The 15,305-nt window shown below is 37.0% G+C and overlaps 1 protein-coding gene across 1 annotated transcript in view; it reads right to left on the bottom strand.

Annotated features, from left to right (window-relative positions):
• usp53b (ubiquitin specific peptidase 53b) overlaps positions 1-13,256 on the bottom strand; it is a 28,143-nt gene extending 14,887 nt beyond the window's left edge. The window contains exons 1-11 of the mRNA XM_084715278.1: positions 11,087-13,256; positions 8,443-8,639; positions 7,875-8,035; positions 6,396-6,488; positions 6,063-6,197; positions 5,328-5,441; positions 5,045-5,127; positions 2,704-2,809; positions 1,160-1,306; positions 692-841; positions 424-592 (exon numbers count right to left, since the gene is read on the bottom strand). Coding sequence (XP_084571404.1) covers positions 424-592; positions 692-841; positions 1,160-1,306; positions 2,704-2,809; positions 5,045-5,127; positions 5,328-5,441; positions 6,063-6,197; positions 6,396-6,488; positions 7,875-8,035; positions 8,443-8,536 — 1,252 coding nt within the window. The 5' untranslated portion in view covers positions 8,537-8,639; positions 11,087-13,256. The remainder of the gene's footprint in view (positions 1-423; positions 593-691; positions 842-1,159; positions 1,307-2,703; positions 2,810-5,044; positions 5,128-5,327; positions 5,442-6,062; positions 6,198-6,395; positions 6,489-7,874; positions 8,036-8,442; positions 8,640-11,086) is intronic.
• Between the last annotated feature and the right edge of the window lie 2,049 nt (positions 13,257-15,305).

Raw genomic sequence — 15,305 nt, forward strand, 5'->3', positions numbered from 1 at the left:
ACATTCATCTGTCTGACTTTGCTGATGTAAACATCCAGGGTTGCCAGGGCGATTGGAGCATACGCTCTGGGCAAGAGGGGCTGCTGTCTGACAGAGCCACAGCCCCGACTAGTGGCGGGCGGCTGCAAAAATTCTTAGAGGCAACAGATAACTGGCATCAGGCATGAATGAAATATTGATAAATATTTGAAACGACTAGTATTTCTGGTGCCGACTAGCGTGGAATTTAAAGCCAATCAACTGCAGTTATTCTTTTCTCATTACAAATACCGTCAAATACCGTGAAACCGATATGATTTAAAAAAAAAAAAGTGATATAAAAATTTTGTCATACCGCCCAGCCCTAGTCAGTCTATCTCAGATGAAAATGTGTAAATACACACTTTTGAATGTCTGACAGGAGTGATAACTGGATTGTCTTACCTGTCCCATCACCATTTACTTGGGCTTTGTACCGAGGACACATGGTGGTCTGTCTTGGTGCGTCTTCATTAGACACTGCAGATCCCTCAGGGTTGGTGTAAAATAGAAGAAGTGGCTGAAAATGTCCCCTGATACATTTAGAGGCAACATCTTTCCATTTGGATCCAATCTGTGGAAAAAACAGTGTGACATTAGAGCATGTAACACACAGTAACAGGTACTAGACTTTTGAACAGGGATAAAGCAGATTAATAGCAGAGATTCTAACCTCCTTTACAGTAGCATCATCAAAAAACATCCATTTTGAAGATTTGGTGTGATAGGCAAAGGCTGAGTAATGTTTACTCGAAAAACAGATCATCCCCACCAGATGTAGCTCACTCCGTTTGGCATTTTCATCAGTAACACGGTTGAAAAGCTGAAAGAGAGCAAATTGAGACAAGTTTGATCTCTGCATATTGCTCTTTGGCAGATGCTAAATCCTGTGAGAATAAAAATGTCTGTGTTTTTGATACCCTGTCCAAACTCACCGACCTTCACCATTACCAGTATATGGACAAAAAGTCATAAAATAGCTAACAACTATGATAACTAAAAGGTTGTGCCTAAAGTACACAAATCATTGACAGATTTATGTCCTTTTTAGAGCGTATCTCTAGCACTGACTATGCTGTCTATAGAAAAGTGATGCAGATAATACATGTCTATTTATCATCTGATGAGTTTCAGCTCTTACCCCACACAGGTTCAAACGTGGGCCAAGTGACCGAATGACATCGTCCGTAAGATCAGACTGCTCTGCATCCCATACAAAACCAATAGTGACAATCTCTGGGCAGTTCATGAGCACGCGGCGGATCTTGATACTTTGACCACAGTCGCTCTGGAAAATAAGTAGGAAAACATATGAATGTCTATAATGTCAACCTGCATAAAAGAAAAACATGAAGTGCTGAAGTTCTCAGTAATGGATTTATGAGACAAAAATAATGATTTTTTTTATTATTACAAGAACTTTGTCTGGGATATTTTTGCCCCCAAAGAGACTGTGCAGGCTTATGCATTTTCAGTTTTATTTACAAAACGTATGTCTGTATTTAAGATGTGTAGTAATAGTGCATGAGACATTTAAATGAGCAGCTATATTAAGAATTTCTATTTCTGTTTCTTGACAAACAACCGTGTATTCCAGTTTATTATGTCAGAACTGCAGACTTCTGTAACAGAACAAAAATCCTGAAGACTCTTGTATGTGCTTGTTTGTTAGCTATAACAGTATTAATAAACTTGATTTGTTAAGTGCTTTTGAAAACCAACATTAATACGTACTTTATACACAACAACCAGTAAAAGACACAGATACAGGAATAACACCAAAAGGCAGAAACCAGTGAACCAGACACATAATAAAAATCTAAAACGTGCAGGATATAAAAGACGATAAGATGTCAATTTGTTTGAAACACAGTTATGGAATTGCTGGAAGGTGTATTTTGACTTTTGGCAATGACTAACTGCTGCTGGATCAGTCTCACTATAGAGCACAATGAGATAAAATCTTTTAAGTCTGAGTAATAAATAAATGAGCAGATTTCACCAAATGTCAGAGTAGTAGGTTGTAGCTTTATCTCTGTCTCTCTCTCCCTCTCTCCCTCTCTCTCTCACACACACACACACTCACACATACACACACACACACAAACACACAAACCTGAAATAAAACTTGTCACTTCAAAATGCCATAACAAGGATTGCAAAGACGGAAAAGAACCAGACAGCATGTATTATCTGCACATAGTATCACACTGTCAATATTAGAGCTTGCTGATTTTGGGAGAAGAATGGGTTAAGGGAACAGAGCACTCAGCTTCACCAGACCAAACTGGTGCACGCTGAAGAAGAAGAAGAAGACAGTGGTAGCAAATACAGATGAGAGAAAAACAGTGGATATGCCCTTACTGCTATTTATATCCTAACACTTGTCTGGCACCGTCTCCTTCCGGCCGCTTCAAGTGCAGTGTCACAGCACAAAGCACAGAGTGTACGCTGCGTAGATGCAAGAATCATTTTTGTGTCCATTTTACAGAAACATGATAACTGCCCAGCTAAATTATTCATTAATAGCTGCCTGTAACAAATCAGCATTTACTAATGGTTGAATGCAGACTCGTGTTTTGACATAGCAGCAGAACAGAGAAAAGTACTGAGCCACCACTTAGAAAAGATGTCTCACAAAACAGCAGATCACATTAAAATGAACAATAACAGTAAATCACATACCGGGCAGCTTCGGAGGTCACCTGTGTTGTTTGCTGCCTGCAGCAATTCTCCAAACATGTCCGACCTGAGCCGCTCGTTCTTCCCCAACATGCGATCAACCTGTTGGCTGTGAATAAAAACAGAGACTGAATTGACAGTAGATCATTGAATGTTTCGTTTTTCATGTCAAAGCCCCAAATATTAGATTTTTCACGTGTTGATTATATTCTATCGTCAAAACCTTTTTATTCCCTGGACTACATTTAGAGCTGCAATGATTATTCTAATCGAATAATCAATTATTAATCGATTTTGAAATTAATCACCAACTACTTTGATAATAGATCGATCGGTGTGAGTCATTTTTAAGAAAAAAGGTCAAAATTCTCTGATTATAGTTTTTCTTTCTTTTTATAATTACCTTTATTTAATTTCATGCTTTACACCATGAGGTTTGACTCACAATCTTAATACCTTGTAACACAGAATGTTTCCCACAGTATGTGCTGTGCTCTGATGGTGCAAAGCAACGTGCAAACACAAGACATAAAATAAAAAACTCTTACATGTAACTCACATTACCACACACACACATACCCACATACACAATAATTGTGTCGTTTGTTTCCATCAGAGTTGCCTCTTCCCTTTCCAGCCTTGCCACAAGTTATAATTTTTCAAGTCTTATAAAACACCACAAGTATATGTACTTCCAAACCTTATTAAAACTGTTCATTTGTCTTTTCTACGGACAAATAGTAGCACACCAAGTCTTTCCACATCTGTAGAATACGAGCGTCTGTTTTTTCCCACCGTTTTAAAATTAGCTTCTTATAAACAAGGGAGGAGAACATAATCTCCCATCCCAAAGGGTATCTTGTTTTTTTAGCATTCTGAAGAATACACAGTTGAGCTGAGAAATTAAATTTTGTTTTGGACGTAATCGATATCCATTCTTGGATTTCATTCCACACTTTTGCTGCTCACTTTTGTACAAGACCAGAAGGAGGAGTGCATAAGGGAGTCATGAGAGCCAGACTTCACATATTGATCAGAGGAATCTAGATGAAACTTAAGAGTTTTATATCTCATGTAACATATTCTTGTCATTAATTTGTACTGTATTTGCTGTACATTTTCATAAATGTATAAATGTTTCTTCCATTTTGTGTCAGCTTCTTTAAAATGGAGATCTTTGATCCATTTATCGTCTAACTTTTATAGTGAATACTGTTTGGATTGTTCCAGCAGCAGCATGTTATATATTCTGCCAATTATTATTTTTTATTTTTTCTCCTCTTCAAATAGATTCCAGCTTCTTAAATGTGAATATTTTTTGGTTTCTTCACTCCTCTGTGACAGTAAATAGAATATCTTTGGGTTGTGGACAAAACAAGACGTTGGAGGACCTCACCTTGAGGTTTGGGAAACACTGATTGACATTTTTCATTTAATTTTATAGACTGAACAACTAATCAATTAATCAAACAAACAAACAAACAACAAAAAAAACAACTATGAAAAATAATCGTTAGTTGCAGCCCTAACTACATTATAATGAAATGTGTTTCTAATATTCATATTCCCTCATGTCAGGACATGAAAAATGTTTTTAAATACTGTACTATAATTATATATTTCACAATTAAATTCTATATTGATTGTGCTATTATTTAGAAATGATGCAAATCTAATATCTTGCCACATCTATAATATTGAATTCAATTAGCTCAAAAACAGCTACATAAAATATTGAATACATAAATTACTGTTACTTTTTACAAAGTGCAGATTATTCTTATTTGTGTACTCCTTGTTTTGACAGGATTCAAACTACCATTCATGCAGAAAAAAAGATCGGAGCATGCACAGCAACACTTGTAGCCTCATATTTGACCTTAAAATTCAGAAAAATTAGACCACTTGTTGTTTAGGTGTTTGGTGCTGCTCAAGTGATATGATGTCATGATTAAATCCATAAAATCCAGCTGTACAAGTAATTAATGGTAAAATATGAGACAAAATATGTCACCATAACAAATTTGGTCAATGATAATGTTTTTTTGTGAGCAATGCTGCTGATCAGGTGCCAAAAAGATACACTTCCCTTGCCATGGTCAGTTTTAGGATTATTAAAGTTCATATTGTATGTAGCACAACAAAAAATGTTGAAAACTCTACACACAATATTTCAACTCAAGCTGTGGCTGTTTATAGAACAGGAAGGAAACGGAATAAAATCGCAATCAAATAATTTTTCGAGTAACCTTATTTAATACTTTGACATTTAAATCGGGATTAGCACTCTGCCCTGATTTTTGTATCCCATTTTTAAAACCATGGCAGGAAATCAAGTACTCACCATAAAGCAGTGGTTGAGACATAATGTACGAATTCTGTGAATGGGTGTGGGTCTGAAGATGCACCACAGCAGCGACACACAAACTGCAAACAAAAATCTGCACATTATTTTACAGATAACATTTTATTTGTATATTTTTGTAAATTAGCTGTGCATGTGTGTCTGGACCAGGCATGAACTTCAACCCGAACAGTAAGTAATTCTATATTGTAATAACTCTTTCTGCATTGTTTTACAAAATCTTTAAGTAGATTAAATGATAAATAAATAAAAACTTTGTTACCTGTTCATAGAGCATCATTGCAAACTTCTGATGGGTGATGCAGGATTTGGATGAACACGCATCAGTCGCAGCATCTGAAACTATGTGTAAATGAATTCTCTCCAGGATGTTCTCCTGATTTAAGAAAATAAGAGCAGATACAGTGCCAGCATTAAATACATGCAAACACACAAACTACATACCACTATTGCACAGATAGAAACACAGAAATTGAAGGATTTTGTCAGTCTAAACTCACTTTAAATATCTACAGTACTAGCTCATTCTGTAACAACAGTGATCACACAACAACTAACAACATTCAATTTAAAATTAAAATTATAAAGATTTAAGACTTAATTGAAGTCCCCACCTTTTTCCCCAGGAGTTCAAGCTACACAACATAAACAACTATACAAGTGAAGGAATTTTAGATTATCTAGGCACTACACATACAAAGATCAAACACATAAAACTCAGCCAAAGGGCAAGCTCAATCTACTAAATCCAAAATACAATCCTAACAGGGCTTAAATATGCTAAAAAGCAGGAGGCCAAAATCCATAATTTACATACAGTAGATAAAACCGGCGATTACACAGAGCCAAGGCATTTTGTCAGTGGCCTCTGCTTCTTTTTACCTTCAGTGTCACAGAGGAGGAAGCACCATAACATTATTTAATACACAGTTACTGTGGAGAGGTCTTCCACTGAATATTACTTTGATTAAAAGCCAAAGGCACAGTGTCAACGTACAAAGCACTCAGCAGCATCATCCATCAGGCCAAGTTGGAAGCGTTGCTCATCCTTAAAAGTTTCAGCTAGGGCGTTGCGCAGGCTGTCAGAGGGGAGCACACGCTCTCTGCTCTGCTGAAACTGGCTGAATATACTCTGAAAAAGAAAAACGACAATTAGTCCCTCTCCTGAAAATGAACAGCATTTTAGCAAATGTTTTTTCCTGACCAAATTATATTTTATGACCATTTATAGCATGAAATTGTATCAAATATAGTATCATAGAGAAACTGACTGATGAAATTTGAAATATTCAGCAATACTAGAAATAATGCAAGGTTTAGCTCAACAAACCTTCAAAGCGCAGAAAATGCAGGCATCACCAAGACAGAAGTGTCCTGAGAGCTGCCTCAAACTTCTCCTGAAAATATCCAGCTGCCAAAGCACCTGTGAAGGTTTAACAACAGCACCTTTATCAAAAATACTGACATGAACTGGTACCGATTTAATTTTTAATTTGAGAGATCTTATAAACAATAGGTTAAATTAAATGTCTTTGTGTAATATAAAAAGGGATGCTAGTGCTGCCAAATCCACCCAGAATTAACACTCAACACTGCAGCTTTTCACAGCTTTTAGTCATTTTCAGCTCATTATTTTGGTTTGCTGAGTCCCAGCATCTCTCGCTAAACCACAAATAAAAACAACATGCACAGCTCACACACATCGAGCCAGTAAAAACTGCTTTACAACAAACAAACAAGCTAAAAGGCTACATGCATATATTTTATGCAGGAGTGGACCGACAAAATTATTTTAGAAAACACAAGTGAATGTTGGCATGTGGCCAAAAAAGGGATTCTACCCATATTGATGTTTCTGCTGCCCAAATAATGGTCATATGTTTCCTTAAAGCCTCTGGAAATTTGGCCTAAATTTTATCAAAGTTGAGTGTGTTGTGTTGCCTACTTTCACCGTTAGTCTACTCACACTTCTCACAGATTGGAGTGGTTTATTGTACATCTGATCTTTTGCAACCAAACCACTTCCACACTTCTGAAGTAGCTCCTGCACTGTAATACTGCCATTATCACAATATGAATTTATAGTATTGTAATACTGCCGTTATCGCAATAGGATTTCTTTTTTTAACATCAATAAAAAACAAAACAAACATTTTTTTTGTGAATGATACAATTTGTCACACCCTTATTAAGCATCCACAGAAATCTAGGTCAGTATAAAAATGTATTAACATTAGAAAACCCAGATTAAAAAAACAGCTCGTTTTGCTTGCTTACATCAAAACTAGTACATAACACTGTACCTAAGCAGTGACCTGCTGCAAAATGTTTTTTGGGGCTTATTTGCCTTTAGAAGAGCTGAAGATACGATAGTAAAGTGGGAAGAGAGGGGGACGACATGCAGCAAAAAGCCATGGGCTGGAATCAAACTGGGTTTTGTGTAATTGTGCAACTTTTGTCTTCTAACATGGAAGTTCAAACTAACATTACTTGCTGTGGATTGAGGCAGCAGTAGAACAACAAGTACCGTGTTCTGTGAGGTAAAATAACAGTCAAACCCAATATCATGAAACCTACAAAAACTTAAATGACAATATTTCGAATTTGGTTTAAAACCAATGTCCACTACTTTAAAATGTTCACCAAAAGAAAGAGATAGGTTGTGGTAGTTTTAAGGTTTCCTGAGTTGGTCGATTTATTTTTACAGTGTAGTGTTTTAAAACTAAATTAGACAAGAGAGCAGAAATGTACATATGGATAAATTAAGTATTTTTTCAGTAATTTAGAGCTGGTAGAAAATGGCTCTCACCTGAACAGCGCTGTTTAAGAAGCAGCTGTTTTGCCCGGGTTCGTTCAGCAGGCCTTTGGTGAGTGCGAGAGACAGCATGCTCCCAGGCTGGTAGGATTTCTTCAGGCCTCCTCCAGGTTTTTTAAACATCTTCACCCATGCCATGGAGTTAGAGCCTGCAACTGATAAAGAAAATCATCCAGTGTGAACACGTACACTTTCTTCTGTTTGGGATTTCACTGAGACGGCGCCCGTCTGTGTCTTCTTTTAAAGCAGTTTACACCACATGTGTAGCCTTAGAAACGTCATTATATTATTATAAAGTTTGTGGAGATTTTTATCCCAATTAAATGATGTTTCATTAAAAATTTAAAAACAATTTGTCTAGGCTACCCACTCAAAACACAGAAAACATGAAAGTCTGTACTAGTAAACTAATGATTCAGAATGTGACTATTATTGCATGGCACTATGGAGGCATAATAAACAACCCTGGATGAAAATTCAGTTCATCTTGGACACCGTTTCCATTACATCACTAATCCAAATGACTGATTTGGTTGGATGCCAGATGAATCATGTCATCTACCTTCTCCAGAGTTGGGGGGAGACTTGCTGCGGCTGGACATGCTGGGAGGTGGGAGCTGGTGCGTTGGTCTGGCCATGGGCTCCATCCATTTCATCCCCACGCACCTCCGGAGCGGTTAGTTGAAAGCATTGTTAGGATCAGCCGCAGGGCAGCCTCAGCCATGTGCTACTGGACATTGAATGGCGACTGGATAATATCTGAGGTCAGATGGAAAGGCAGAGGAAAACCATAAATGTACAAGTCCACAGTGCAGCTGAGGAAGGCTGAAGAGCAGCTAATTAATGCTTAAAAACTAGTGAAGTAGCCATTTCCTGCCTCCTAACATGGACGAAAGCACATACAAACACAAATCCAGAGCAAAGCTTTTCCTCATTTGACTATGCACTTCTGAAAAGAACTGCTAAATATTGCAGATAAATATTCAAGTAAAATTAAAATCCTGGTGTTCATTCTCTTAGAACAGTTAATTGATTAGTTAATGATAAATAATAATATTAACTTTATTTATATAGCACCTTTAAAAGAGTTTGCAGAGTGCTTTGACAGACAAAGCAAAAGAGCAGGATACTGCAGAGGCAAAATCACATCAGAAGGCCAAACAGGAACAATACAAAATTAAGCTATTAAATCAGTCGCCAACTATTTTGATAATATTTTGATTTGTTTTGGGTGATGTTTTTTAAAAGTCAGAGTTCTCTGATTCCAGCTTTTTAAATGTGAATATTTTCTGTTTTCTTTACTCCTTTATGACTGTAAACTAAATAGCTTTGGATTGTGCACAAAAGAGGACATGTCAGGATCCACGTTTTTCACCATTTTCTGACATTTTAACATTTAAACAACTAATCGATTACTTAAGAAAATAATCAAAAGATTAATCGACAATGAAAATAACCGTTAGTTGATGCCCTACTGTTGTATCTTTTTACTTGTTCAGACACATCATAAGACCTGAACCTTTGGTTCTGTGACACAAAATATGACACTATTTGAAGTGAACAATCTTTGAATTAAGAAACTGGATAACCGTTGAACTGAACATCTAAGTCAAAGTGATTAACAAATAAATTTGGATTAACTGTAAAAAGAAAAAAGAAAAAAAAAAGGTCGGAGCAATTTTTTTAAAAAAATATTATTTTCATGTATGGAGCCTTTATCTAAAACAGTGATGTACGCCCCCATGTGACTGGTGGAGGCTGTGCTGTTATTGGTCACTGTTGGAGCCACTTTACACAGATAGCAGTGCTTTGTAAAACGTCCTATTTATGCTGAATAATCAGTCGACCTCTAATTTGCAGCCTTCACAGTCTGCTTTGTGACCATTATACTGGCTGATGCAAGTACATGGCAACATCTTAAATGTTTTTATTATTTTTAGACACTGCCTGTTCATAGACAACCTGATTAACTTTTGGTCTGGAAAACAGAATTTTAATTCAACACACAAATTATTGATGTTCAGATACATTTAAATGTTTTTATTTGTACTTTCCATTGCTTCATCACTGATGCAGACACTGATGCAGAAAAAGCCATTAAATATAGTATATGGCACAAAGAGACAGAATAACAGAATAATAACACAAGAGGCATGCTGACAATCAACTCTAAAACATTGTAATCATTTTTATATATAGATTTATTTTATAACAAAACCTAAAATGGTACTGTATTGCTTAAATTTGCTCTGCTTTGCTCTGGAATGCTTTATTTTATTATGGATATTATAATTTCATATAACCATAATAATAGCTGCATTAGAGAGCTAATAAACAACATAAAAATCAGCCAGCCTTTTTAAAAACTGAATAACATTAATTTTCAAGCTATAATCTTTGATACAATTGTAAACAAGAGGCTCACCCACCACCAATAAAAAACATAAATAGGTAAAATAAAATATAAACACAGAACTGAAGTCTTTTAGTTCTGTCAAACATGCTGACAAGTGCAACAAGGTCTCATATTAGACGACAACAAATTCATTTTGACTTAATCTGCTGCTTCTCTGGTTTGTTTACATTCGTCATGTTTACATTTAGGAAAAGTAAATCCGTATTTTCGATTATGATTAGACGAGAAAACTGAATTTTTCAGCAGGATATCAGACTTTTACAGGGATATAGTATGTTTAATTTTGTCACAGGGTTGACAAAATACCTGAATTTATAATAAGTTTTTTTTTTTAAATGAGTGATTACAGACCTTTAATTTCACATGAAAGTCATTTTTTCACAAAACGTCCTGTTTCATAAATATCTTAACGTCTTCATCATGTAAATTCATATTTAAATCCTACATTTCGCCAACATGTGGTTCTGCACCAACCTCTCTGACACCATGTGATGCCTGCATGGGCCTATACCGTCTGACATAAGCGCCCATCTTTGCAGCAGGGTTCATAAAGAGGATATTAATCCTACAGTGAACGGGATTTTATGACCATCCTGTGTTTTCCTGCGTTAAAAATCCCATCCAAAAGCCTCGACGAGCGCGCTCCCACGGCGGAGACACGCTTGCCGGCGCTGCAGCAGCTTCCCAGCAGCGGACTGTACATGGGAACAGCGCCCGGTCAGCTACAGTAGCACAAATATGCCGCAACTTGCATTCAGGCGTGGAGAAAACAAGTGCTCTGCCGACTCACCTTAAAGGGAAGCGGAGACTTGGTCGCTCGCCGTCCAACGAAGGCGCACGCAGGGCGGTCCAGCTGTCAACGCGCAAATCCCCAGACTTCTCTCCCCTCCGGATCCCGCGAATCAAACTGCCAAGAAATGACTGCAGATATGTCCAGACGCATGTAACGCACTATCTGTCATAGTGCAGCATTTCCCCCCAATCCCTCCGACACGCACACAGGCGGCAGCCCGAGCCTCTGTATGATGCCTCACACGCGCGGTCGGGACAGTGTTGTTCCGGTGAAAAAATTCGTCCCTTTTTCTGCACAAACGGGGCCAGTGATGGCCTGTGCCAGAATGTCCGACGCGGATTAGTGATGTTTCGAGACTTGAGAGGTCAAACTCCGCCCCTAGTGTACCCTCAAGTGCACTGCTGCTGTATTGCAATCTTCAATCCCTGCATGGCAAACTGTGTGCTGGCGGAAGGTCAGACTTCCAACTTGTCATGATGATGATGAGAGAAGACATCACATGACTGCACTGGTTTCATAATCATGCAGCACTGTGGGGACTAAACCCTGCCTGTTTTTTTTTTTCTTCTCACTTAAATGTCAAACAACAGAGCAGAATACCGTTTTATATTGTGATTTGGAGTCCAAGTGAAATACCAAATGCATAAATATGCCACAATTACCATAACATGCCACACAGGACAAAGATGGTGACATGCCTTCATCCTCTTTCTGAAAATTTGTGAGACCGGTGCAAATAACACGTAATATTACGCATTTGCTTGGATCAAATGGCAAAACAAATATTCTAAGTCTGCCATTTCTGTCTCTGTGACTCTTGCATTGCAGTAAACAGGACATGGAATCACAAAAATCGGGGCAGATGGAGGGCCTGGAAGGGGAAAAGCCTGCAGAGCTGAGCAGGTTTTAAGTGTGGACAGGACGACCAAAAGAGGCTGATGGTGCACAAGGCAGAGTCAGCAAAAAATAACACAGTAATTGGTGTCTTTCCACATATGTTTTTAGGGGATCTGCCCAAAAATAGAACAAGGTTTTGCTTTGATATTTGGGCACATAGCTTCATTACACAGTACACCAATAAATCTGAGCTAGATTTTCAGACTCATTTTACAAATCCAGCATAGAATGAGCTAGTGGTGCACAATAATATCATCACATTATCAGTATTGGTCAGTAAGGGCTTTTAAGTGAAATATTGTGTCAGCCAAAAATGAACATTTCAAAAGACATGACAGGCTGATAAGATGTTTTTTAAGTGTCCAAAATAGTGTCTTACAGCAAAGTTGCAATTTCAATGAATGCTTGGCATCGACCATGTGACAAGGAGCCACATCACATTCCTTAAATACTACAATTGCAATTTAAAGGTCCAGTATGTAAGATTTAAAGTGATGTATTGGCAGAATATATCAAATAATGATAAATGTGTTTTCATCAATATTTAATCACCAATGAGAATTGTCCACCTGACACAAGTTTTCTAGCTTCCAGGTTTACTTTACACTGTGATATCAGAGTCTTAAATCGCTTTTCTCTGGGAAAGTTTTGCAAATATAGTATCTCAATGCATCGAAAATTCATAATAGAGTTATAATTGACCATGTTTGCACTTTGCAGATGTCTCTTTTCTTAAATAATTGGGATCCTGGGGAATTTTTCGCTACAATTCTGCGACTGGCCACAGTTGGGAAAATTTGAAAGCAAAGCTCAGCAGTAATTCCCAGACTAGGTTCTATTATATGTCTGTGGCCGTGTTGCATAGACAAACCAAACACAGTCTCTAATTTTACATTTTGTTTTGTGGTTACCGTAGCTCCCACTCATTACAACAAACCCGTCAGCAGTAGTTTTCTTACTTTTCCCAGTGAAAGTGTACATTTTAAAAAAGCATTGAATTTTATGTCTGAATCTGCCAGGCGGCTAACACAATACGAGTAGGCTTAACGATATTTTAGTTCCTCAAAAGGAGAGACATAATGTTCTTGGCAGTAAGGTGGGAAAAATATGAGCAAATATAGGCAAAATTAGTTGGAAAATATTGCCATATCGAATATCAGCAAAATTCAGTTTCCCAATGCCAAGTGTTCATCAGCTGCTGCTTTTCTCACTTCCTGTAAATACAGTGTGTTTGGTGGCTTCTAGTAGACTATTTACAGCACAGTGTGTGTGTGTGAGAGAGAGAGAGAGAGAGAAAATGTGTGACAGTCTACAGTATGCTGGCCAGCCTGTGAAAAATAGTGTAAATTCACTCTTCATGAGTTGTTACACTGAGAAGTCCTCACTGATTCTGAGTCCAAGATCGAAATCTGTTGTGAATATTAAACAGGCAAATCATCACAATCATGGAGAAAACTGTTTCAGTGATACACTGTGACTGTGGCTGTAGGCAGGTTAAACATACAGGTCCTGATATAACATTATATAATGTATGGACCATGTGCAGTCTATGGGATGTGTGTATAAATGCAGTATAAGTGTATGTAGCATTCCTCTGATCCGGTTCTTGGCTCCAGCAATAGCACTGAAACCTCCCCTGAGACACATGAAGAGTTTTTGGTTTTATTTATAAAAACATTTCTCCCTCTGAATGTTGCACAGCTGAGTTGTGTTCTGATGAGCTGTCAAACTCGACTGTTCTTCAAGTTATTTTTGGAGTCGATTTTTTTTGTATCCCTTTTATTCTTTGTTTTGTTTTTTTTTAGTTTCCAGTGTGTAGTAGTTCAGCCTTTCTAAAAAGAAAAAGTGACTAAGATAGACTTCTAGCAACTATAAATATCGATGTGTTACCACCAAAATCAGTGAGGGCAGATAGAGTTTATACAGTTTTAGTTTTAGTTCAGTTACTTCTATTATTATCATGTTTTTAAACTTTTGTCACAGAAAGACTGCCTCCGACTCGCAGTACACCCTCAGTACAGTGTCTTCTGTACAGATACTCTACCATGCAATTAAACATTACCCATTTTTGCAGTTGTAATTTGTGGTAAAACTCAGGAACATAGTCAACCCCTCAGACCTCCTCACATCTGTTAGGGAGTGTGTGAGTCAAAAAATACATATCTTAAATGGTGCAAATTGACATTGCTGATCAAGAATAATAGTAATGGAACAGCTAAAAATATAAAATAACTTTTGCACATCTGACTTGATGGATTGTTCATATACCACACACACATGTTGTGACTGTTTTGTGTGAATGTCATGCAAATTCTTTGGATTGTTGAGGTTATGGAGAAATTATAAACTTGTATTAACTTTGCTCACAAGTTCTCTGAATTTAATACCACATGACATTTTCATTCCCTCTAGCTCAGCACCATCTCCTGTTTTCCAGCTGTTTGAAAGGCAGTTTTTAAATTGTTCCCTCATTCATGATGTGTGTGCAGATATAATCAGAAGCATAAACATGATGAGCATTAAGATTCAATAATATATCGTATGTATGAGTGTGTATAAGAAGTACACTTCAACTGTATTAGAAGTAAAATTATAATAGTAGAGTACAGTAGAAACACAGTGAAGTCAACACCAACTATCACTCACAGTTCGGTGTATTTTGCTCTCATACACAACATTTACATTTCCTCTTTCATGGCGTGACTACATTGATAAGTATGCAGGGTTGTGGTTATTGCTTCTACAGTTATAAAGTACTGTATATTCTCATTAAAAATCACCATTTTGAGTTCAGTAATATGCTGTTTCTGATTAATAACCTGTTCAGCGTCAGTGGCTCAGTTTCATGTCATTGCAGGTCAAAGTCAAGGTTCCTCAGTCTTCCTCACAGATTGATGTGACTCTGTTATTTCCTTGAGATAAAAATGTTTCTAAGTTGCAGCATGAATGTATTTCTTCTTTGGCAGTCAACAGTAAATTATAAAACAGAGCTTTTATTGTGATTTTATTTCTACAAATGTATGAATGAAGATGTGTTTATTCCATTTTTAATTTTAAGTTAATAGCATACAGTATCTTTTTGGGTTTTTTCCAAGTGTTTTTTGAGATTTCAGGACTGCCCAAAATGGGTGTAGCAAGTTGGCCTGCCTTAACCATAATGTGAGGTAATTATGGATTAAATTAGATAAATAAATAAATAGTAACAACCATCATCAGTGTATTTTTCTGTAGTCTAATATAATTCATTACAATAGATATAATTAAAATACTGCTGACGAGTAATAACTAAATATAACATACTGTATGTTCCAGCTGTGTA

Source organism: Lutjanus erythropterus, chromosome 3 (assembly GCF_056507025.1).
Source record: "Lutjanus erythropterus isolate fLutEry1 chromosome 3, fLutEry1.hap2, whole genome shotgun sequence".
Lineage (NCBI taxonomy): Eukaryota > Metazoa > Chordata > Actinopteri > Lutjaniformes > Lutjanidae > Lutjanus > Lutjanus erythropterus.